Here is a 24,990-nt window from a genome sequence, read left to right as displayed (position 1 = left end):
GGTGTCATCCCGAGTTTGCCATCCCCTCAACATTGGGAGTAGCACAGGACTGTGGTTCATTCCGTGGGGGGTGGGGTGTTGGGCGCACAGACCCGGGAGTGGGGTGTGGGGAGGAGGGAAAGGCACCGAACTCGGAAAGAAGGTCGCGCGGCGAAGGGAGCCAACCTCGGCCGAGCGGGCCGGGGCGGGGCGGGCGGAGGGCGGCGCCGCGCGGCTTTATAAGGCGGGCGGGCGGGCGGGCCGGCGAGGTACGCGCAGCTGAGCGGAGCGGAGTGGAGCCGCCGCGGGTCCCGGGTCCAGGCGAGCCTCAGAAGGAGGTGAGGGCGCGGCTGGCGGTGGCTGGAGCCGAGTCGGGCGTGTCCGTGAGTGTGAGCGTGTCCGTGTGTGTCTGTGTGTCCGTGTGTGTGCGCGCGCGCGTATGCGCGTGTCACGCGCGCTAGGTTCACAGGTGACTGCGCGCTGGCGCGTGCGTGTGTGCAAGGCTGCGCGCTCGGGGTCCAAGTGCTCGGGGGTCGGGATGCGTGAGAGCTGCGGGCGGAGAGGGGAAACCCAGGTGAGAGGGATCCCCGACCACTCTCTCCGCCCCCCGGGTGCCGGGGGGCGGGGGGCGCCCGGGACGGACCGGCCCCCGGGCAGGGCGCGACTCCTCGGTGACCAAGGGCTGGAAGCCCGGTCTGCCGGGGCGCGGTGAGCGCAGCAGGTTGCCCTGCGCTGCGCTCCCGGGGGGCTCTCCTGGGAGCTCGGAGGGGCCCCGCCCAGCGCCCGGGCTCAGACTCCTGAGGTCCCGGATTCCCGTGCCGCCGTGTCCACTACCGGGCTGGCAGCGCGCTCTGTGTCGCCGGCCCCTGGGAAGATGTCAGGGGAGTGTGGCTCACGGTGATCGGAGACCCCGAAGACGCGCCGGGGAGGGAGGAACCCTACCCGGACGCTGACAGCCCTCGAAGTCCCTTTCCTTGCCCTCGGCGATCTCTGCCCCCCGCACCCACCCCCACCCCATCAGCATAGTGACCTATTTGGCCGGCACAGAGTGTTCCAGAGAAGCCGGGACACCGGGAGGTCCTGGCCCGGGCGTCCGGTCCCCGCCCCACACCGCGCCCTCGGGGACCCGTGCCTGTCACTTTTGGAACAGCGTGGCCCCCTCGTTCCCGCCGCCCAGTGGCCCCGGCGCGGTGGCGCTCGGCCCAGAGGGTGCGGTTTCCGGGGGGCCGTCAGCGGCCCAGCTCGGCCAGAGTGGCCTCCCCGAGGGATTGGGACGCGGCCCCCGGGGCTGGGTCCTCGGGAGACACTTGCACGCCCTCTGCTCGGAGGAGTCTGGGAACTGGGTTTGGCACTTTCGGGCGCGCGGGTGACTCCCTCCGCCGCGTTTCGGGGAGGACTTTCCAGCGGTTTTGTTTTCCTTACTCCCGTCTATTTTTATTTTCCAGAGATCTGACTCATCTCTGCTCTGGGGCGTGGAGATAAGGTGGAGGGACCAGATCTCCGCGCGCTCCCGGGTGCTCGCGTGCGCGCGCCCTTGTGTATGCGCGTGTACAGGAGCGCGCGTGTGCGTGTGTGTGCATACAAGGGCGTGCGGTGTGTGCGTGTCTGAGCCTGTGTGTGCGTGCGCGCGTGTGTGTGTGTGTCTGCGCGTGTGCGCGCGTGTGCGTGTGCGCGCGTGTGTGCGTGTGCGCGCGCTCGCACCGTCTGCCCACAGTGGCGGGGCTCTCGGAAGCCCGGCTGGCTCAGCGTGACGTGTTCGCGGCCCGGGCCCCTCCCGCGCCCGCGCAGTGGACGCGCAGTGGGCGGGCGGGCCGCCGCGCAGGAAACTGACTCATCGCGCTCCCGGCCGGCGCGATTGCCCGGCGCCCGGCGCCCCCTGGCGGCCGCGCGCGGCCAGACTCGCTCCCCGCTTAAGGGCCGCTCTCGCCTCGCGGCCCGGAGCCCGCGCCCACCCGCCCGCCTCTCGGCAGGGAGCTCTGGGCGGGGTGGGCTTGCTGGGGGCTGCACGCGGTTGAAGGCTCACGGAGAGGGACAGCTAGAAAGCTGTTCTCAGGTGTTCCTGGGCGTGGCGGCATCCCGACGAGGGGGCTGATAAGGACTTGCCTAAATCCCCGCAACTTAAGAAAGCTTCCTAGGTGTTTCAGATGGATCTTTCTGGCCACGAAGCCTTAAAATTAGGGTAGGAGTAGTATTCCCACACTAGGGCACGGTGCCCAGGACCGACAAGTCTCGTTTCAAGTCCTGGCTATACCACTCAAGAGCTGTGTGACCATGGGCGAGTTACTTACTTCTCGGAGTTTTCCTACTTTTTTAAAAAAAGTTAATTTATTCACTTCCTAGAAAAATTCCGATTTGTAAGTTTATTAGAATAGCCCCAAATAGGGAGCTGGAGAGATAGTGCAGCAGGCAGGTGCAAGCCTCAGATCCAAGTAGGAACCCCAGAGTACTGCCAGGAGGGGCTCCTGAGTGCCAAGCCCTGGAGGAGCCCCTGAACACTGCCAAGTATGTCCCCAAACCAAACCAAAGGAAAAAAAAAAGCTCCAAATATATATTATATATAAAGAACGCCCAACTTTTGTCCTGAAGAGAGTGGGTGAAAGTTATTAGAGGTCTCTGTCCACCTTGTAGTGTGCTCTAGCGTCAAGATTTGCATTTCTTTTTTATTTTTTGGGCCATACTCAGTGGCACTCAGGAATGCCTGGGATTGAATCCGGGTCAGCCGTGTGTAAGGCCAACCCCTACCCTCTGGCCTCCAGGATTGCATATCTTTGGACCACGGTCTTGAAGCCCAGTCTGAGGGCGCCCAGTCTCCCTCCTCAGTGGAGACCTGGTTTGCTGGGCTCTGGGTGCTGTGGCCAGGGTCTGTGGCCCAGGAGGCATCTTGGCTGAGCTGTCACCCACAGAGCCTGCTCATCAGGGCTTGTCCTAGTAAAGCTCAGGCCCCGCCGAGACTGTTGTGGCCTAAGCCTGCAGCCGGGCCTGAGTCGGGTGGGGTGCCAGCCTTCCCTTTCTTTAGGCTTCAGAGCCACCTGCATTCGGTTGTCCCTGGATGCGGGCTCCTTGGGGAGGGGCGTGGAGGTGTCTGGTCTCCCCGTTCCTGAAGTACCTGCCTGCCTGCACCCCTCCCCAGCACCTGTCAGCTGTCTTCTGCAGGAAATGGGTTGACAGGAGGCTCAGTCAGGCCCAAGGGCAGGTTCCCGCTGCACCTCTGAATGCAGCAGTTGGCCGTGTGCTCAGCTAACTGCACGGAGCCACACGGAGCCACCAGCTCCTCTGACTGCACCCGAGGGAAGGGCCCCGAGAAGAGACTGCCTGCCCCGGGCGCTGAGGCAGAGCCTGCAGCCAGTGTCCCCAGGCCAGCTCCAGGCCCCTGGCTCTGAAGGGCCAGATCCAGCTGCTCAGCTGCTGCTTCTGTCTGGCCAGGGGGACCTCCAACCAGCCACCCTTTGCACTGTGACAGCCCCTTTAAAGGTGAAGAGACCAGAGATAGCCCGCCTGAAGGCCAGCCTTCCTGCTTTACTTCTATCTGCCTTCCCCTTCTTTCTTTCTTTCTTTCTTTCTTTCTTTCTTTCTTTCTTTCTTTCTTTCTTTCTTTCTTTCTTTCTTTCTTTCTTTCTTTCTTTCTTTCTTTCTTTCTTTCTTTCTCTCTTTCTTTCTTTCTTTTCTCTCTCTCTCTCTTTCTCTCTCTCTTTCTATGAGATATCAGTAACTTTGGGTGGGGGGTGGGTGCCATGCCGTTGGTGTTTGGGGGCCCACGGGGGTGGTAACAGTCTATAGTCCTTTGTGCTATCTCCCGGCTCCAAGATATTCATAACTGTTTCAGGTTGGTGATTGGCTGGGATGCTGTTGCCTCCAGCAGATTGAGCTGCTTCGGGGTGGCTGAGCAGGGCCTCCCCGTGGGGCTGGAGCACTGTCAGGGTGTTTCAGGGCTGTTGGCTGCTGTCAGTGGGTCCATCTGTAGTCCAGCTGTTTTCCCTTTTACTTGATGGGGGTGCTCAGACCTAGCGTGGCCCGGGGTGTTCCGTCTCAGTGTTCAGGAGTCTCCTGGCCACACTCAGGACTGGGGTGCCAGAATGGCATCTGGGTCCCTGCAAGCAATGCCCACACTCCAGCAGGTTGAGCTCGAACTCCGCCCTTCGCCCGTTGGCAGGACCTGCCAGCCTCGCCCTGGGGAGACTCCAGGGCCCAGAGGGCAGGCCCTGCCCCTGCCCACCGTCCTTGCCTCTGTTGACATGAGCTGGCCCTCAGTTTCCGGGAGGGCTGGTGGGGGTTCCCCAAGTGACCGGCCGCCTTATCTCTCACACAGCAGCATGTCCGAGCACGCCGACGACGCGCGGCCCATCCCGCGGGGCAGCACGGCCTGCCGCCGCCTCTTCGGCCCCGTGGACAGCGAGCAGCTGCGCCGCGACTGCGACGCCCTCCTGGCCAGCTGCGCGCAGGAGGCCCGGGAGCGGTGGAACTTCGACTTCGTGACGGAGACGCCGCTGGAGGGCAACTTCGCCTGGGAGCGCGTGCGCGGCCTCGGCCTGCCCAAGGCCTGCCTGGGGCGCCAGGACGACCTGGGGGGCGGCAAGCGGCCCGGGCCGTCCGCCCTGCTGCAGGGCTCGGCCCCGGAGGACCACGTGGACCTGTCGCTGTCCTGCACTATCCGGCCTCCCTCCCCAGAGCAGCCCGAGGGGTCCCCAGGTGGTCCTGGCACCTCTCAGGGCCGGAAACGGCGGCAGACCAGCATGACAGGTGAGGACAGGGGCAGGAATCCGCTGTTCAAGGGCTGACCTGCCAGGCCGGGGATGAGGGGGACGTCCAGAGAGGAAAAGTGACTTCCTGAGCCACACAGCGGACCCCCAGTCAAGAGCGGCGAGTGGCCAGGCCCTTTGCTAAGTCCCTAAGTTTCTAGGGTGGGTTTCATTCTGTCCTCTGAGGGTCCTGTACCAAATGTACTTCTGGTCACTCTTTTATTCACTTTGATTTTTGGGTCACATCCAACAGTGCTCAGGCCTTACTCCTGTCTCTGTGCTCAGCGGTCATTCCTGGTGGGCTTTGGGGACCATCTGGGGTGCCGGGGATTTGAACCTGGCATGGCCTCGTGCAAGACAAGGGCCCCAGCTGCTGTCCTACTGCTCTGGCTTCTCCCTGGCCACTCGGACAGGCAAGGAGATACTCCGAAAGGAGCTTCCCCTAAGGCCCACAGTGAGTTCGCAGTGGAGAAGGGACTAATGATACTTCCCTGATGACCCTATTGGACTCAGTTTCCTGTTTTAGTACATGTGTCCGCACATACACACTCACACTTCCTGTCCCCCTTCTCTGATTACTTTCTTCTCTTTGACACTATTTAGCAAGAGCTGCTTCCTTGCTCTAGCACCATCCTGCCTCCTCGCTGGGTGTAGTTCCCGCAGGGAAGGGATCTGCATCTGTCGTTGCTGCGCCTGAGGTACCCTCAGTGGCACCGGGCACAGAGTAGGTACTCTGTGTAACAGATGAGCCGGGAGAAGTGAACCACTGGACACTTTCTCTGCCTGCTCTGGGCCTCCTGCAGAGAGAAGCCGGGGAGAGGCAGGGCGCCAAGCCCGCGTCTATCCAGAGACGTGTCTGCAGCCTCACAGCCATGGCCTGTGAGATGTTCCCCTCGTGTTCCCAGAGAGGAAACAGCTCCAGAGAGGACATGTACCGCTCCACTAGCCAATTTGCTGCGGTCTGAAGGTGCCGTGCTGCTCTCGGGACCAGGCAGAGAGCAGGGTCTCCCCCAGAGGGTCTGCTGGCTCTTACCTCATGCTGCTCTAATACCTGGCAGTTATGAGCAGAGCCGTCCCAGAGAACTCTGCGGCCAGGGCCTTGTCCAGAGCCACCCACCCCCCATCTTTGGTGCATGCCACAGAGCAACGGATGTTTCCATGGAAATGAGCACATAGTGGGGGACCAGATGTGCTATTTTTTTGGGTTTTTTTTTCCTGTTGCACATGAGATAACATTTTATTTCTTTTATTGTTAAAATAGTTAACATTGTTTTTTTTTAAATTTTTATTATTTTATTTGAGTCACCACAAGATATATAGATACAAAGCTGCCCACGATCAGGCTTTAGTCATACAGTGATCCAAAACCCATCCCTCCACCAGTGTCCATTTCCCATCACCAGTGATCCCAGATCTTAGGCCAGGCAGCTCGTCTTCCGGGCAGAGGCATGGATGTCGGCGCTGCCCTGGGTCCCCGTCACCTGCTGGGGTGCCCAGAGAAGCAGCCAAGAGCCCTCTCTTGCCTCCGAAGTTCCCACAGTTGCCTGGGTGGGTCCTTCTTCCTGGCCTGGCTGATGCTCTTCTCTCTCTCCCCCAGATTTCTACCACTCTAAACGCCGGCGGATTTTCTCCAAGAGGAAGCCCTAACCTGCCTCAGCATCCCCAGGCTCCTGGAACAAGGGCCCCAACACACAGGGCTCCTTCACAGCTTCTGCTCAGCCCTTCAGTTCGTGCTTCTTAATTATTATATGTGTTTTAATTTAAACTCTTCTTGTACATACCTTGCCTGCTGCCCCCATACCCCCATTAGAATTATTTAAAAGAACACAAACCCTTTAGCCCCCTTCATTAGAGTGTAGGTGTTTTTATTATGCAAATATTATTTAAAACCCCCCTTGCTCCCTCTCCCCCTGCTCTCTGGGGGCCCTTTCCTGCATTCTCGACAGGAATCCGTGATAATTTGAGAAGTAAACATTAGCACTTTCCAGGGCCCCCCCCGCACCCCCCCCCCCGCCAGTGGAGGTACCTTCCAGGCTCTGAAGTCCCCTCGGGCAGGTGACCAGGATTCAGGTGCAGCCTGGCACCCCTAGTCTGAGAAGGCCCAGGGCAGTGGGGTCCCATAACAAACACCCCCCTCCTGAGAACCCCCCGCCCCGGACTTTTCTACATGTTCCAGCTGGGCCTCAGTTCCCCCTCTGCTCCGTCCCTGCCCCCCCAGTCTCCTCTGGGCCTGGGGCCTCAGCCCTGGGGTGCCCGTCTCCCCAACTCTGTAGTAGGCTGGAAGGAGGAAGCGCATGCTGGAGAGGGGTCCCCAGTCCCTCCAGCAGCTTCCTTGGGGCGGCATGCAGGAGTCAGAGCCATGCTCTGGGCTCTCTGTGTGGGGAGGTAGGCAGGGCGGAAGCAGCATTATCTAGGAGGGAGAGTGTGACAACAGCCCCTGGGACCCATCCAAGGACCCTCCCCTCCTCCGCCCCCCAACCCCACCCCATTTCATTGCACTTTGAATAGCAACTGAACAAGGAGTCAGGTGTGACGGTGAGGAGCTGAGGGCCGCGCATGAGCACTGCACGGGCGAGTCTGGGCCAGGGAGGCCTGAGTTCTTTCTTGGGGCAAAACATGGAGCCTCGGAGGCACCAAAATGGTGCTTTCCAGCTCCTGTGCCAGCCTGGCCGGACTGTCTCCCCTGGCTCCCGTGTGGCTCGGCTCTCCCATCTCTACCTAGACTGTAAGCCTGAAAGGGCAGGACATACCCCAGCAGCTCTGGATCCTGAAAGCTCCTCCCACAGTGCTGGGTATACAGCAGGTGCTCAATAAATGTGTCCTGATGACTTATAATACTGGTATTGTCATTATCCTTGTCATTTACTTATTATTATTATTATTATTGTAAATTTGGGAGCCATTCTGAGCATGTTCAGGGCATACTTATGGCTTTGTGCTTGGGAGCACTCCTGGCAGTGCTCAGGGGACCAGATGTGGTGCTGGGGATCCAATCAGGGCCAACTGTTTGTAAGGCACATGCTTTAAGTCCAGCTCCCTCTCTCCAGCCCACACCTTGTTATTTATAAGTAAGTCAGGTGGCTTGGAGGGTGGTTTTATAATCTGAAAAATAAAGCATTTAAAGTAAAAAGAGAACAACAACAAAAAAGACACAGAACATTTAAGAACAGTTAACAAATGGGAGACCAGGAGGCAAAGCCCAGCACAAAACAGAAGCATTAAGCCCCCAGTCAATCTCTGCAAAGAGTGCCACTCTCAGCACTCTGGCTTGTTGTAGGACTTTTTTTTTCTTTCATTCAGTAAAGAAAATATTGTTTGACATTACTCATCAGGGAAATGCAAATTAAAACCACAGTCTCTATACCTGCCTGAATGACTGAGTTGGAATGATTCGCAAGGCCGAGAGCTGGCCAGCACACAGAGACTGACAATCTCACACCTTCCACTGAAAGTATAAGAATAGTTCAGTGACTTTGGAAAACTGGCTCTCCTCTAACCTGTCCATGCCCCAGAGTTCTATTGCTAGATGTGTTCTTAGGAGAAATGTGTATATATTTCCACCGAAAGACAAGCTGATAGCATTATTATTATTAAAATAATCATAATAGTTATTATTATCATTGTTATTGTGCTCCAGCTCCACTCCTGGCTCTGCACACACGAGCTCACTCCTGGCTCTGCACACACGAGCTCACTCCTGGCTCTGCACACACGAGCTCACTCCTGGCTCTGCACACACGAGCTCACTCCTGGCTCTGCACACACGAGCTCACTCCTGGCTCTGCACACACGAGCTCACTCCTGGCTCTGCACACACGAGCTCACTCCTGGCTCTGCACACACGAGCTCACTCCTGGCAGGCTCAGTGAAGCATATGGAGTGTCAGGACTTGAGTCCAGGCTGGCCACATGCAGGGCAAACACCTTATCCGCTGTATTATCTCTAGCTCTGATAGCAGCATTCTTCTTTTTTTTTTTTTCTTTTTGGGTCACACCCAGCAGTACACAGGGGTTACTCCTGGCTCTGCACTCAGGAATTACTCCAGGCAGTGCTGGGGGACCATATGAGATGCTGGGATTCAAACCCGGGTCGGCCGCGTACAAAGCAAATGCCCTACCCGTTGTACTATCGCTCCGGCCCCAACAGCATTATTCTTAATAGACCCAAACTACCCAAACTTTGGAAACTGAGTATTCATAACAAGATGAGAGGGAGATGATGGCGTCTTTCATCTGTCTAGTGGACTATTGGCATTAACAGGAATAAAGTACTCCGACACATGTTTTGTTGCTTTATGCTGAATACCCAAGCTCATAGCATAAGCTTTTATTTGCTCCTGAGTCTGCAATCTAAGATCTATTGGGGAGAGATTCTGTTGGGCCACACCCAGTGATACTCAGAGATTACTCTTGGCTCAGTTTTCAGAGTCACTCCTAGTGGTTCTCAGAGGATTATATAAGGTGCCAGGGATCAAATTCGTGCCAGCTCTGTGCAAGGCAAGTACCTTAATATCACTGTGCTCTCTCTCTCTCTCTCTCTCTCTCTCTCTCTCTCTCTCTCTCTCTCTCTCTCTCTCTCTCTCTCCACCCCCCTCTCTCTTTCACCTGCTTTTCAAATCAAATGTCAAACAATACTCTTCTTGTTCAGGGAAAGACTCAACTCCGTAATGGCAGGCTTCTGCCAAGTGGCTCTTCAGAGACTCTGCTCTGCCTCCTTGTCTCTGGATGTTTCTAGTGCCAGGCAGAATGCTGAGTTATACCACACTGGAATGACTGGCCAAGTGCTGCAGCGTGACTTACAACCCTACAGACCTATCACTGGCATCTTTTATCTTGGATTTCTTTCACACGTGTCAGTTTGCCAAATCCTCAAATATATGCACTTACGGTGGTATTTATTTTGCTTCCAAAATCCAAATTGGCCCCAGCATTACTCCTCTTTTTTGTAGAATGTCTGCAGAAAAAAGACTCAGCCTGTTCTTTACTGTGAATATGCCATCATATTTGACAGTTCATTTGACCACTTCAAACTCAGCCATTAAGTCAGGTTTCTGGATTTTTGCCTCATAAGGATGGGGAGAATGCTTTGGCCAGATTGATTTCTTGTTTATGGGAAAGGGTGTTTGGACCACACTTTGCAGTGTTTGAAAACTATTCTATGTACAGTGCTCAGGAGTTACGGGCAGTGGTAGGGCAGCCTGTGACGTAGCGTGGACTCCACCTGGGCTCCATCGAGAGAAGCATGTGCTCCTGTCCTGCCAGCCATCCACCCTGGGCCCACTTGTCAGCGTTAGAGGCACCATAGACTTTTTGTTCATTTGTTTTAGCTTTAGGGCCACTTCTGGGGATGCTTGGAGGTTACTCCTGGCTCTGTACTCAGGAATCACTCCCGGTGGTGCTCAGGGGACCATATAGGATGCCAGGGATCAAACCCTGTCAGCCATGTGCAAGGCAAATGCCTCCCTATTATGCTGTCACTCCAGTCCAATATTTCTAAATGCTGCAGTCTGGGCTACTGCCTGGAGGCCCATCATGTTCCAACAGGAGCCATGTGGAGTGGGGGTTGTGGATTTGAAAGGAAGCAACTGACAGTCTTTCACTTTGGGGGGCAGTGCTCTACAGTGCCTCTGGGTGGCATGCTTCTGATTTGCTATCTTGACGATTGTGGTTTTCATTTGGCCCATGGGGTTTGTCTTCCATAGACCAGGAAACTGCTGCGAAGGTTTGGCTGACTGCTAAGGTCAGGGTCAGGGGTAGGAACCAGCCACAGAGTGGGACGCACTAGATCCCCTGGGTCCGGGCAAGCCTGGCCAGAGTCTCGTTTTATTCTGGCCTCCGAGGGTCCCCTGCTCTCCGGCACTGACCTTGAAGAAGCTGCTTCCTTGCTTTCCCACACTGTACCGTTATTCTGGTAAATAGAGCATAGTGTGTGTGTGTGTCTGTGTGTGTGTGTATTAAGTTTTTTTTTTCTTTTTGGGTCACACCGGGCGATGCACAGGGGTCACTCCTGACTCTGTACTCAGGAATTACCCCTTGCAGTGCTCAGGGGACCATATGGGATGCTGGGAATCAAACCCGGGTCGGCCGCGTGCAAGGCAAACGCCCTACCTGCTGTGCTATCGCTCCAGCCCCGTGTGTATTAAGTATTTTATACACTAATAGAAGCCTTTTGGGTCTTGTCAGTCAGCAGATCTGAGTCCGGAAACTGGGGGGAGATTGTCATTTCGAAGCCAGCACCAGCCCTTTCTCAGCACCTTGATCTGCTGTGATTAAGTGAAAAAAAAAAAAGTCTTTATTTATTTATTTTGGGTGGGTGGGGTGGGTAGGGTGTCGAACCAACAACAGCCTTGAGGAGGCGTATTACCCTCCTCGCATCTCTCAGCCCAGAGCAAAGGGGCACACATAGTCCTGTCAACCGCACATCTTAAGAATAGATTTGTGGGGCTGGAGAAATAGCACAGCAGGTAGGGCATTTGCCTTGCCCCGGGTTTGATTCCCAGCATCCCATATGGTCCCCTGAGCACCGCCAGGGGTAACTCCTGAGTGCAGAGCCAGGAGTAACCCCTGTGCAACGCTGGGTGTGACCCAAAAAGAAAAAAAAATAGATTTGTTTGCTTGCTTTTTTTTTTTCTTTTTGGGTCACACCCAGTGATGCACAGGGGTTACTCCTGGCTCTGCACTCAGGAGTTACCCCTGGCGGTGCTCAGGGGACCATATGGGATGCTGGGAATCGAACCCGGGGCAGCCTTGTGCAAGGCAAACGCCCTACCCGCTGTGCTATCGCTCCAGCCCCTGCTTGTTTGGGTTTTGGGGCCACATTCAGCCCTGCTCAGGGTTTACTCCTGGCGTCTCAGGGACCGAGCCTAAGTCAGCCACATGAAGGGAAGTGCCCTACCCACCATCCTATCTTCCAGCCTCAAGAGAAAATCTCTTGTTTCATTTTGAAAATGACTGAGTATTTATTTTCTTGGCAGTTGTGTGGTTGAAAAAGTAAACTTTACAAGAAGTATCCGTCTAAGATCATCTTGATGTCAGTTGAGCTGGAGAACTTCTGTAGCACACACGGAGCCCCTGGGGGGCTGGACCCACGCGCCTCCTGCCGTTTGCTTCCTCAGCGGTGCGCATGTAGACATTTTCCTCTGCGGCTCAGTTCTCCTGTGGAGAATGCCATGGGTGCACTAGCATCAGTGACGGTAACTTTGTCACCACGCTGCATTAATAAGGGTGAGATATATGTTAGCTCAGAGTCTCTTGGTACCCCCCATTTAAGTGGGTTTGTCACAGGATTGAGGAACCCAGACTAACATTTCAGTGTACTGCTGAGATCTAAGTCGGTGTGCTTTTGTTAGAGCGAGGGAAGCAAAACTCTGTGTCACTGCTGGCTGCGGATGCAAGCTGGGCGTGTGTGCCCTCGGAGGAACGATCCGTGGGAATGCGCTGTGTTTATGTTTACCCACCAGTCTTGGAGGAAAAGAAAGGAAAGCAGCCAAAATAAAGCCCAATATACACAGTAGACCAATTTCCCTCAATTAAAAAAGGCGGGCGGTTCTACGCGAGGAACAGGGAGCTACAAAGGGAAGCGTCTGTGGGGGCGGGTGGGGCTGCACTGCCAGGGAGGAATGCAAACCTGATGAAGAAGGTTGGTGGGTTTGGCTTTTTGGAGGGGTGGTCCACACGGGAAGTGCTACAGGATCACTCCTTGCTCTATGCTTGGGGATCACTCCTGGTGGTGCTCAGGGGACCCGCTGCAGTGTTGGGGATTACACCGGAGTCGGCCTCATGTGCAGTAAGGGCCCTTCCCCTCCACTGTCTCTCTGGCCCCAGAAAGAGGGCTTTGGTGGATGCCTCTCTCCTGACTCGGGATTGAACATTCTGCCAGGCCCTGCAGCTGTCCTTCACTCACTTTAGAGTTGGTTGATGTTGTGCCGGGATGCAGTAGCGGCATCAAGTTGTTGAGGAGTGATGCTGAAACCGCCTTAGAGAGATGTTGGGTGGAGCAGGAAAGCTCAGAGCTGAACAATTTAGAGCGGGCTTCTGCAGGAACCCCACAAGCTCGAGGTCTTCCCCAGGAGGGTCCTGAATACCTTCCCTTCCCACGTGATGAAGGACGCGTGGGAGAGAGCCTCTCAGAGCTGCCACGGAAGGCCACTGCCACTGGGAAGTGAGGCAGTAAGGACCTGGTGGAGGGGCTGGAGTGATAGCACAGCAGGTAGGCCTTTGCCTTGCATGTGGCTGACCTGGGTTTGATTCCCGGCATCCCATATGGTCCCCTGGGGCACCGCCAGAACTAATTCCTGAGTGCAAAGCCAGGAGTAACCCCTGTGCATTGCCGGGTGTGACCCAAAAAGAAAAAAAAAAAAAGGAATCTGGTGGAGAGGCTGGAGCAATAGCATAGCAGGAAGATCTGTGCCTTGTATGTGGCCGCCCTGGGCTCGATCCCTGGAATCCCACATGGTCTGCAGAGTGATTTCTGAGTGTAGAGCCAGGAGTAACCCCTCAGCACTGCTGGCTGTGGTCCAAGAACACACACTCACACACTCACACACACACACACTCTGAAAGAGCAGAGGCCCCTTCAGGTCTTCCGATCACTGGGCAAGATGTGCAGCCTAAATGGACCTGGGTTCTAGGACTCTGTGGCAGTGTTCCCAGGGGTGAGAGACACTGTTTAAAGAGGCTGCTATGGGCCGGGAAGACTGGGCAATGGGTCAGACCCAGCTCCACTTGGTCCTTCTAAGCAGCACCAGGAACCACCCGAGCACAGCAGCCCCTGAGCACCACTGGGAATGAGCCCCCGCAAAAGTGAGTTATAAAAGAGGCAATGATTTGGCCTACCCACAGCAGACTGAGGGAACTAGGAGTGACTGGTGCAGGCTTCTGGAGAGAAAGTCGCGGTTCCTCCCGTGTCCAGATTCCTCAGGCCCGGCTGGGAGGCCCCCTCAGCCCATGCATCCCAAGCACTGGGGTGTTTCTCCTCTTCCCAGGGGGCGTGTCTGAGGACCTGATCCACACACCTCCATGCCAGCCTCAGTGCCCCCCGCCGTGCCCTCAGCCCCCTCGCAGCTCCCCACCTTTCCCCCTGGAAACTTGCGCCTTAGCCTCCGGGCCCACAAGAGCTGAAGTCATTTAGGAGTGGGGTCCCTGTCCCCTCGGCCTGTCCCGACCTGGGCAGGGACAGTTCATAAAGATCAGCCAACTGTCCTCGCTGGGAGTCAGAGCGACCCGCAGGGGGCCCCGTACCATGGCCAGCACAGTCTGGTCACTGCAGCACTGCAGCCTGCTGGCCCTCACGGTCGCCACCCTCTGCCCCGCAGGGAGCTGCAGGAGATGCTCATGGCGTGTGACCATGTTCTGGACGGTGATTCTGAGACTTCCCTGGGCCAGGGAGGGCCTCAGCGGCGGAGCACTTGCCCGGCGTGTGTGAGCATGAGGCCCTGGGCCGGGTCCTGGTATTGGGAGTCTGAAGACACGTGTTACATGTGTTCCAGAATCGTCCCTCTGGGTACTTGCCAGGCTACTTTCAGGGACTTGCTTGGGTGCTCCAGGGTACTTGCCTGGTATCTGGGTACTCTGGGTACAAGAGCCAATGAAAAGTGCTCTTCGCACACTGACCAGAAGAGTTCCTGTGATACCAGAGAAACCCAGGGGAAGGGGAAGCAAGTGTTGGAGCCCAGGTGCGACTTCCCTGCTGCAAACTATCTTCCCAGCGGCCTGCGGCTGAAGGTGGCCAGCTGGGGCTGCTGTGACTTCGCAAAATTGCGTGGTTTCAGCCTCTCCCGCGAGCCCACAGAAATGGGAGCTGCAGAGGGCGCCTGCGGCTGGCTCCGCATTCATACTTGCCTCCTCGTGCCCACGCAAGTCCACTGAGTGGCCTGAAACGGGGGAGTGACTGATTCCTGGTGGCCTGCGTTCATTCCTGTCCTGAGTCTACCCCAGTCTCCTCGTCACTGCTCTGACAAGGTCACTGGCGAACTAGGAGCACGAAGAAGCCGCAGACCCCTGGGCTCTGTCTCCTTTGGGGGTCTCTCCCGGCAGTGCACACAGCCGGGCACTGAAGCCGGCTTCTGGCCTTTGAGGCTTGTCACAGAAACACAGGAGCCAACACTAACTCCCCTGCCTCTTCTCCTTCCAGGTACTTCCTGCGGTTTGCTGACATTTGCCCTTTTTCACCCAGGGATATGGCTCAAGGCAGAGTGCTCGTACTGTATATGTGAACACCGGGTTCCATCCCTGGCGGCCCTGGGGGGGAAAAAGGGAAAAAAAATTTAATCCTAAATGTCAGGTATTAGCTCCACTTTTTGTCATTGTTTTGGGCCACACCCGGCGGTTCTCAGGGCTCACTCCTGGCAGAGCCTGGGAGGGAACCCGGTTTGGCTGTGTGCAAGGTGAGTGCCTACCTGCTGTACCACTTCTCCTACCTGTGCCATCTGCTCCGACTCCCGCCAGCATTCCAGGACAGTCACCCCTTGACAGAGCCCCTCATATTCCCCCTCATTCCCTCTCCTTCCACGGACACTGAATCTCAGGGTCAGTTTTGTTGTTTCTCGGGGGCAGAATTGTCAGTGATTCATATTCCACATTCCGGAAAACATCCGATCATTGGTTCTGTTTCTTGACTCTCTTGGCAGGGACCCCAGGACCCCCGGGGGCATGATCTCATCTGCTAAAGGGCAGTGTAATTCCCACAGCAGGTCTAGAGGGGGCGCTCAGCACCTCAGAGCTGCAGATCCCTTCATCACCTGCCTGAGACTTGCAGCCCCAGACATTGAGGAGCCAGGACAGACCCCAGAGACCAGAAAGAGGAAGTGCCCCGCTCAGCGAGGGGGGGTTGGGGAGCTCACTCCAGGGCGTCTCCTCTGCTGTTACTGTCGCTCAACCTTACAGGCAACGTCTGTCAAGGCGCCGCCATGCACACGCCCTGCTCGGCTGCTTCTAGACAGAGCGTGGAGCTGGCAGCAGGTGGGGGTGGGGGGGGCGGGGGGCAGCTCCCACTTTGAGCCCCAGCTCTCACCTCTACACCCAGGACAGACAACCAGAGTTTACTTGACTGTGATGGCGACTCAAGCGCCCTTAAAGAACTGAACAGAAGCAAGTGTGAAACTTTCCCTTTCTTTAATTAAAAAAAAATTTTAATTAAAGAACTGTGATTTAGAAAGTCATTGATAGTTGAGTTTTAGGCATATACCAGTCCCACCCTGACTCCCCTCCACCAGCGATCCCAGACTTCCCCACCCCACCTCAACAGGCTCACTGCACTTCCAGTGGCTGCAGTTTAGAGCCGTGTTTTCAGTGTTGCTGAGTCTGGATCCAGGTATCTGACTCTCGCACTCACGAGAACAAAGGAGGCCCTGATGCCCGTTCACCCATCACTTCCTGTTCTTCCTGAGGATTTCTCTCCTTCTTTGTCTTCCTCTCTAAACACGGGGCATCCCCTCTTTACTGCAGTGCATTTCCTCGTCCAATGTCCCATGAACCACAGAACAGTGAGATCATCTTGGTTTGTCCTTCCTCTGGCTTCCTCCACTCAACATGCATCTTTCTGGCACAGCCCCTGTCTGACCCGGCAGTTCCACTTTGGGGCATCTACTCCCAGGACATAAAAACACTCAAAAACTCATTCATAAAACTCATTCAAAAGAGACTTCCCTCTCATAAATCGTGGCTGGTGACCCTCAACACGCATTCCACTTCTGTAAAATTTCTTTCTGGAGAATGCTGATTTTGAGTCAGCAGCACCGTGGGTTTGAGGTGGTTAGCAGGTTGGCAGGGCCGGGATGGGCCCCACTATCTCCCGGCCCGGCCCCGACACGGCAGCTTGTGCTGGTTATTGACTTATGTGAGTTCAGGGGTTTCTCGGGAGGGGCCTCCTCGCTGTGCCGCTAAAGAGCTTCACCGATGATGCACAGGAGACCATGAAGCTGGGCTGGGGGTCCGCGGGGGTCAGCTGAGTGTACCCTCTTCAGACCAACCACTATTAGCATTTGCTGTTTAATCGTTCTCATTTTTACTTGAGTATCTCCACGCAGTTGAATGTCTTCATTTCTTCCACAGCCCACCGTGCTGTGAGCTACGCCTGGGAGGCTGGGCTGCTCCTGGGCTGAGAGTCACCCAGTGATTTCTCAGGGCGGGTGTTCCAACATCCACAGTGAGGGAGGACTGAGTGAGTCACCGCTGCCTCACAGACTCACGGCGAGCGCCACAGGGCCGGGCGCTCTTACTTACAGTCTTACTTCATCTGTGCCCCGCCCAGCCCCCTCATCCCTCCATTACATTTTGTTTGTCTTATTTGGGGACCACACCTGTTGGTGCTCGAGGTTTATTCCTGGCTCTGTGCTCATGGGACACTCCAGGTGGGGTTTAGGGGGCCATATTGGGGTGCCTGGGATCAAACCTGGGTGACCAAGTACCGGGCCCACTGTACTATCTCTCTGGCCCCATTCCTCTATTATTTATTTTATTTTATCTTTCAGTGCTGGAGATCAAATCCAGGGCTTCACGCATGCAAGGCATGTCCTCTGAACCGTTTCGTAGATTACTTTGAAAGAAATCCCCAGCTGCACCCAACTTTAAGATTTACTTTTTTTTTTTTTTTGCTGGAGGGAGGCAGTGGTTTGGGTGACACCCAGCGATGCTCAGGGGTTACTCCTGGCTCTGCACTCAGGAATCACACCTGCTGGTGCTTGGCGGTGCTGAGGGTTGAACCTGGTTGACTGTGCGCAAGGCAGCCCCTATTGTTGTTGTTGTTGTTATTATTAGGTTTTGTTTGGGGCTGCACCCGGTGTTGCTCAGGGTTATTCCTGGCTCTGCGTGCTTGGGGGACCATATGGGGGGCCGGGGATCGAGCCTGGATGGGCCATGTGCAAAGCAGTTGCCTTCCCTGCTGTGCTCTCTCCGCCCCTTGTGATTCATTTCTCACTATGAGCTTGTGGGGAGCAGACAGGGGGTCACTCATCATAGTCGAGGCACCTAAGGCTGTGGGCTCGCACACGTGCTCCCTGGATATGGCGCTTCTGGGTCATGGTGCTTACACGTCTTTTTGGTTGTGGTGCTTGCTGGAGCTCTCATACCTGCTGCAGCGTGATCGGAAGCAGCTTGTGGCACAAGCATCACCGCTGGGATGCTGGCACTGCTCTCCGCATGCTGGACGCCAGGGAGTCAGATTCATGACCACGCACTGGCAGGCAGGCTCTAAGCCATCGTGCAGTTCCTCAAGGCTCTTCAGCTTTTCAAATGCTTAAACTTCTATCCATTTGGCCTACTTTGAGAGTTAGTTTCTCAAACTCCAACTTTGTGAGTTTAGTTTTGTGAATACTGGTAACACCTAGTGCGTTCTCTCCAGTTTATTGAAAAAAAAAAAAACCACAAAAATGCACTTTTTTAAGTGGGCCTGCCTGAGTGATAGTACACTGTCACTCAGTGGGAAGGTGCTTGCCTTGCACACGTCCTACCTCGGTTCGATCCCCAGGATCCCATATGGTGCCCCGAGCCCACTAGGAATCATCCCTGATCTCAGAGTCAGGAATAAGCCCTGAGTACTGCTGAGTGTGGCCCCCAAACCAAAGTTAATCACTGTCACCATCATCTCGTTGTTCATTGATTTGCTCGAGCAGGCACCAGTAACATCTCCATTGTGAGACTTTTTGTTATTGTTTTTGGCATATCGAATACGCCACGGGTAGCTTGCCAGGCTCTGCCGTGCGATCAAAGTTAATAAATAAATAATTTTTAAGGAAAGTTTAGAGCGGGGCTGGAGCGATAGCACAGTGGGTAGGGCGTTTGCCTTGCACACGGCTGACCCGGGTTCAATTCCCAGCATCCCATATGGTCCCCCGAGCATCACCAGGGGTAATTCCTGAGTGCAGAGTCAGGAGTATCCCCTGTGCATCACCGGGTGTGACCCCCCAAAAAGGAAAGTTTTAAAGCTTTTATTGGTGTTTATTTTGAAAGAAGTTCCAGCTTTTATATGATTTTGAATGAAGTTCCAGGTCATTGGCCATTTCCTGGCGATTAATCGGCATAAAGCAGCTCCACTAGCAGTCTTGAGGATTAGCAGTGCCAGTGGCTGTTTCCCAGTTTACTAAATGAACCACTTCTCTCCAGTGATTTGAAATGCCACTTTGATCATAAATAACCCCCCCTCCACACACACACACACACACACACACACACACACACACACACACACTGTCAGCTTTGGGGTTTGTTTTGGAACCACCTGCCTCTCTCTGTGCTGGGGGACCGTGTCAGGTGCTGGGGCTCCCCAGTCCTCTTCCTTTTGGTTGGGTTCCTCCATTTTAACTCATGCTCTCCTGTAGCGTTGCTCTCCTGGCTGCAGTTCCACAGCTGAGTCTGCGGTTGTGTCAGAGTCTCCCTGAATGTGGCTTGGGTCTGTGTGTGTCCCCCCCTGCTGTTCCAAGACACGGTGTGAGACTGACACTGGGGCCCAACATGGCCCGCAGCTGGCCCGGGACAGGAGTGCTGGCGGTGGCCAGGCATGGCTCACCCTGAACCAGTCGGGTCCGGCCTGTCTTGCCGTGGGGGGCCCTGACTTGAGCGGCACCCTGGCCCCGCCTTCAGAGCTTCTGCTCCACATTCTTCATCTCCCAGATCCTGGGGTGCGGGGGCATTTGGGGCCGATGGTGAAAGGACACCGCGGCCACCTCAGCAGGAAGCGCCAGAGATGAGCACAGAGATTGGCTGGCCGGGCGGAAGGAAGTGAGGCAAGAGAAGGGGCAGTTAACAGTTCCAGAGCTCGAGGCCTCTCCAGGCCTGCCACTGCCTCGCCGGCCCAGGAGGTACGGGCTGCATGCAGGATCGGAGCCTCAGAGAGGTGGGCACACCCTGATGCTGTCAGAGGTTTTCTTCCTTTGGAAGGTGGGGCGGGGGGGGGCAGCTGAGATGTGGGTGCAGAGTGAACGAGGTGCGCTGGCAGCGGAGCGGAGTGGCTCACCTGCCTGGCATGCTCCTGCCTGGCTTCTCAGTCTCGGCTTCTCTCAGTGAGGATAAGGGAGGGGGCTCAGCTCCACCAATCTGGACAATCGGGGTCCTGTGACTCTCAATGCACTGAATGAGGGGAGGGCTGGCCCCACTGGTCACTCCTCCGGTGAGAACAGTGGAATCGGGGAGACCCGACCCACATCCCCTACTCCATCCTGACCCCAGGCTCTCCGCTAACAGCTCCCCCGAACCAAGTGCCACAGTGGGATACTGTTTCTGTTTGTTTGGGGGCCATACCCAGCAGTGCTCAGGGCTTGCTCCTGGCTCTGTGCTCAAGGGCCGCTCCTGGGAGACCCGGGGGCATATGAGGTGTCAGGATCAAACCCTTCTGCTGCATTCTGGGCAAGTGCCCTTCCTGCTGTCCTATGGCTCTGGCCCCTTGCGAAGCTGGTTCTCACAGAGGCCTGGGAGTGAGATACATTTGTTCTTGTTTGGCGTCACACTGTGACTTCTGGGGTGAAGACTGTGGGGAGGGAAGGTGGGACAGCTGAGGTGGGTGTTTGAGTGCTCCTGCTCACAGGGGCCTCCTGCCATTCAGGCTGTGAATTTCAGGCTGTCACCACAATGCACTGAGTGGGATTTGGTGAAGGAGAAAGCTGGCTTCACATGCCAAGGGTCCTACATGAGCTTCGGATGGCTGAGAGAGAGAGATGTACCCACAGAGACTGGAAAGGAACCACAGTACTGTACATGAGTGTGAGGGCTGATGAATGGGTGATGGCTGAGAAAGGCATGTGTGTGCATGTGTGTGTGTGTGTGTGTGTGTGTGTGTGTGAGAGAGAGAGAGAGAGAGAGAGAGAGAGAGAGAGAGAGAGAGAGAGAGAATGCTAAGGACAGAGTATATGTGTGTGTATTTTGTGAGCTAAGGAGGCTTAGTGTGTGTGTGTGTGTGTGTGTGTATGTGTATGCACACGTGTGCTATGGAGAGAGTGTAGTGTGAGCTGTGGAGACTGTGTATGTGTCTGAGCTGAGGGGAGAGAAAGAGAGAGAATGTGTGGGGGGGAGAGAGAGAATGTGTGTGTGTGTGAGAGAGAGCGTGCGCCAAGGACAAAGCATGTGTGTGTGTGTGTTTGTGAGCTGAGGAGGTTTTTGTGTGTGTGTGTGTGCATGCACGTGTGATATGGAAAGAGTGTGAGCTGTGGAGACTGTGTGTGTGTCTGAGCTGAGGAGAGAGAGATAGAGAGAAAGAGATAATGTGTGTGTGTGTGTGTGTGTGTGTGTGTGTGTGAGAGAGAGAGAGAGAGAGAGAGAGAGAGAGAGAGAGAGAGAGAGAGAGAGAGAGAGAGAGAGGGAGTGTGCACGCATATGTGCCCCCGAGGACTGACTGAAGAATCCCCCCATGCGTCTGCACATTGCTGCCTGACCATGAAGGGGCACAGAGTATGCTTAGGGTGTTCTGTAGGCCGGAGGAGGGTGCACATGGCCCCTGATGACGGATGGGCACAGAAGACTTGCTGCCTTTCTGCCCAGCCCTCTTGACAGCACTGACGGCTGAGAGGGTGGACGCTAGGTGGGCGGCAGGTGTCTGAAATGAGCAGCTTTCTTTTAGCTGCTGGGAACAGAGGAGTGGATGGGCATCGGCTGGGAGCTCCCCAGAAGTCATGGTGGGAGGTGCGAGTCCTAGGGGTGTGGCCACAGGCGCTTGGTGTCAGGCTTGCCACCTCCTGCAGCCGCACAGTGCCCACAACCCTGTAGACTCCTCCAGCACTTGGGTTCTAGAAGCTTCCGTTCTGGGAACCTTATCTTGCTATCTCGTGTGTGTGTGTGTGTGTGTGTGTGTGTGTGTGTGTGTGTGTGTTATCTCCTCTGCCGGAAGTGCACTTGAAACTTGAGTTTCCAGGTTGCACAACCCCCAGCTGAGCCGGCCCCACCCACAGCTGCCCCACTGGGCGTCTGTGACCCACAAAAGTGCTTTTTGTCCACTGAGGCTCTCCCTGCTCAGGAAGTGCTCCTGGGGGTGTTCATGCCAGCCTGGTGCCCATTTTGTGGTGACATGCTCGTGGAGCTTCTGCCTCCGCTGTCCCCTCAGTTCCTTCACTGGTGACTTGACACGTGCTGCCTGAGGGCCAGTGGGATCACCCTCGCCACCTTCCCCTGCGGGCACTGGCGGTCTGCAGCTATTCTCTGAGTGCAGCTGCCCCTCTGCTCCAGGCAGCGAGCCAAAGCGCCAGCTCCTGCCCACAGGCGCCTTCCATTCCCCAGCTGGACGGGAACTAGTGCCAGTGAATGAAGGGCTCCTGGCAGAAGGGAAGCGTAGGAGGAAGCCTGCAGAGAGGGAGGGGGCCGTGCTGGCAATGAGGCTTCAGGCCTGAGGGACGCATCCGAGTCTCACAGCAGTGGGTGGCAGTCCAGGGTCTGTCAGAGGTGCCACTGTCTGCAAGCCGCCTGCTTAGGCCTTTCCACATCTTAGGTCAAGAGGTCAGGTCACGCACTCTCCGCCCAGACGAGACCCGGAGCGGCCGCACACGAACGGCAGCTCTGCTCCGAAAAGCCCATGATCCCGGAGGCCTACTAACCACTTTCGGCACCCAGCGGCTTCTTGCAGAAACGCCTCTGGACTGTGAACTGGGCTGTGACCCCAGGCCGCCCCGGGAGCGGAAAGGTTTTTCTCTCTCGGCCTTTCCTTTCTGCAGTGGTGGCGGCGGTGGCCGAGTGGCGACCACCATCTTATAGGGCCCACTAACCAGAGGTACGAGCTTGCAGTGACGCGACTTCTGGCAGAAATCTCTCTGACTTAATTACTAAAATACCGAAAATCCAAAACCGCGCAGCCACGACAGCCTCATATACTCTTCATTCTCAGCAATGGAAAACAAATGATCAAATGATGCCTTTTCAGCTGGTTTGATTGTTGGGGGAAAATTCCAAATAATAATAGTGAGTTTTCTGTTGAAATAGTGAGTGTAATCAAAGTATATAGAGAGTAAAGTGAAGATCATTAGCTACACAGGTGTGGGGGGGTATGGGATGGGAGGTATACTGGGGTTCTTGGTGGTGGAACATGTGCACTGGTGAAGGGATGGGGGTTTGATCACTGTATGACTGAGACTTAAACCTGAAAGCTTTGTAACTTTTTTCATGGTGATTCAACTAAAAAAAAAAAATAAGAGGTCGGGTCAGACCTTCTGCTACTAATGCTCATATATCTCTCCCTCCCTCCCTCCCTCCCTCCCTCCCCCCCCCTCTCTCTTCCCCTTTCCTTCCCTCCTTTTTTTTTGCTTTTTGGGTCACACCTGGTGATGCACAGGGGTTACTCCTGGCTCTGCACTCAGGAATCACTCCTGGCGGTACTCAGGGACCATATGGGATGCTGGGAATCGAACCCGGGTCGGCCGCGTGCAAGGCAAACGCCCTACCCGCTGTGCTATTGCTCCAGCCCCACCCTCCTTCTTTCTTTCTCCTTCTCTTTTCTCAGTGATGTTCAGGATTTACTCCTGGCTCTGATCTCAAGAATCACTCTTGGCATAGCTTGGGGAACCATGTGTGGTGCTAGTGATCAAACCCAAGTAGGCCACATGCAAGGCACGTGACTCACTCACCCACTGTACTAATGCTCTTGCCTCTCGTGCTTCTTGATCTCAGAAGCACGTGCCCAGAGCCGTAACCACTAGGCCCATTGGGTTATAAGGTCATGGAGATTGGGGGTTCCTCTCTTCTTAAAACTTTAATTTAATTTTATAAGGTTGTTCACGGGCTGGAGCGATAGCACAGCGGATGGGCATTCGCCTTTCATGCGTCCGACCCGAGTTCGATTCCCTCTGCCCCTCTTGGAGAGCCCGGCAAGCCGCCAAGAGTATCGAGCCCTTGAGGCAGAGCCTGGCAAGCTACCCGTGCGTATTGGATATGCCAAAAACAGTAACAATAAGTCTCTCAATGAGAGACGTTACTGGTGCCCACTCGAACAAATCGATGAGCAACGGGATGACAGTGACAGTGAAGGTTGTTCACAATAATTTGATTACAATTAATATTCAAACACCAGTCCCACCATCATTATACTTTCCAACCACCATATTTCAGATGTTTCCTTCCCGAACCCCAAACCCTGCCCCCAAAGCAAAACTAAAATAATTTATTTTGTATTGTTGTTATGAATAATCTGCTAAATATGATACAAAAAAGGTTTCTTAGAGGGAAGTACGTGAAGATTGTTGTATTTCACCCTGGGCCACTAAGCCCTTCTATAAGAGATTAGTAATATGTTGTTAACGGTTGAGCCTTGGTGCTTATATCTCTATCTGTATAAATATATTTCCCCCAGAACTGGTTGCTTCTACTTTAAACCCCATCGAACGTGGTGCGCTGCTCTTGGGAACGGGAGGTGCGGAGTAGGAGAGGCCCAGGAATAGGCTCACCCGGGTGAGGCTCATTCGAGCTTGTGGCAGGAGTGGAGTGCTGGAGGTTTCAGCTGCCAGGGGGCTGGCTCCTACCACCCCCGTATCACAACACTCTGTTTGACTCTGTGTTGGCTTGGAACCACGCACACACTTTCATCACACCCACAAGTCTCACGTGTCCAGTGTCACGTCATTCATGCTCCGAGTTCAAATCTCCCGAGTCAGGCCCCAAATGTCCCTTACTCTTCCTTTCCTCCCTCTGAAAATGAATCCGGCTAGGAATTATAGCTGGATTAGGTGTTGTTTCTCTTTAGTCTTCTCTCTCTCTCTTTTTTTTTTTTTGCTTTTTTTTGGGTCACACCCGGCAATGCACAGAGGTGTTATTCCTGGCTCTGCACTCAGGAATCACCCCTGGCGGTGCTCAGGGGACCACATGGGGTACTGGGAATCGAACTGGGTACTGGGAAGCCGCGTGCAAGGCAAACGCCCTACCCGTTGTGCTATCTCTCCAGCCCCTAGTCTTCTCTCTCTGGTAGAAAACCATCTCCCTGCCATACGCTTTATCTCTGCAATATCTCTGCAATATTAGCCTCTTTGCGAGTCTAGTCAGTTGTCCAGCAGGTCACCCCGCAGTTTTAGGGGAGAATGACAGTCTGCAGAGGAAGCAGAGACTTCACATGTCCAGAGCAAACCTGGCACTAAGAGGGGAACTGGAGTTAAGTAGGACCTCTCCTACCTTAGAACTTAGTGTAATTTGGAACCTCCTCCTAGAAGCCCTCCCTGGTAAGCCCTGGGTTACCTTTTTGAGTGCTTCTTTTTGAGTGCTCTTCCAGAACTTGTCACCAGGCGTAGATCGTGCCTCTTCTGGCTGCACCTATGATTTTTGTGTGTTCATCTGCAGGAGGTTCAGAGGCTCCCTGGAGAGAGGGGAGTCAGTCCCGC

General features: G+C 55.1%; 1 protein-coding gene across 3 annotated transcripts; it reads left to right on the top strand.

The window, feature by feature from the left end:
* Window positions 1–201: 201 nt before the first annotated feature.
* Window positions 202–7,555, top strand: CDKN1A (cyclin dependent kinase inhibitor 1A). 3 transcript variants are annotated; one of them, XM_004612990.2, is made up of 3 exons: window positions 202–317; window positions 4,289–4,716; window positions 6,313–7,555. In XM_004612990.2, exons 2-3 carry the CDS (start codon window positions 4,290–4,292, stop codon window positions 6,360–6,362), a joined length of 477 nt encoding a protein of 158 aa, XP_004613047.1. In that variant the 5' UTR covers window positions 202–317; window position 4,289; the 3' UTR covers window positions 6,363–7,555. The 3 variants fall into 3 exon arrangements, with proteins under 3 accessions (XP_004613047.1, XP_055000880.1, XP_055000881.1); XM_055144905.1 differs by having other exon boundaries at window positions 4,286–4,716; XM_055144906.1 differs by lacking the exon at window positions 202–317 and adding an exon at window positions 445–553 and having other exon boundaries at window positions 4,286–4,716.
* Window positions 7,556–24,990: the final 17,435 nt, after the last annotated feature.

The sequence above is a fragment of the Sorex araneus genome, chromosome 7 (assembly GCF_027595985.1).
Source record: "Sorex araneus isolate mSorAra2 chromosome 7, mSorAra2.pri, whole genome shotgun sequence".
NCBI classification, from domain to species: domain Eukaryota; kingdom Metazoa; phylum Chordata; class Mammalia; order Eulipotyphla; family Soricidae; genus Sorex; species Sorex araneus.
This window is presented reverse-complemented; position numbering and strand designations above follow the sequence as displayed.

Coding starts and splice junctions, on each gene's coding strand:
- CDKN1A (XM_004612990.2), top strand. CDS start 4,290: ATGTCCGAGCACGCCGACGACGCGCGGCCCATCCCGCGGGGCAGCACG. Junction 4,717..6,312: donor GCGGCAGACCAGCATGACAG/GTGAGGACAGGG, acceptor TCTCTCCCCCAG/ATTTCTACCACTCTAAACGC.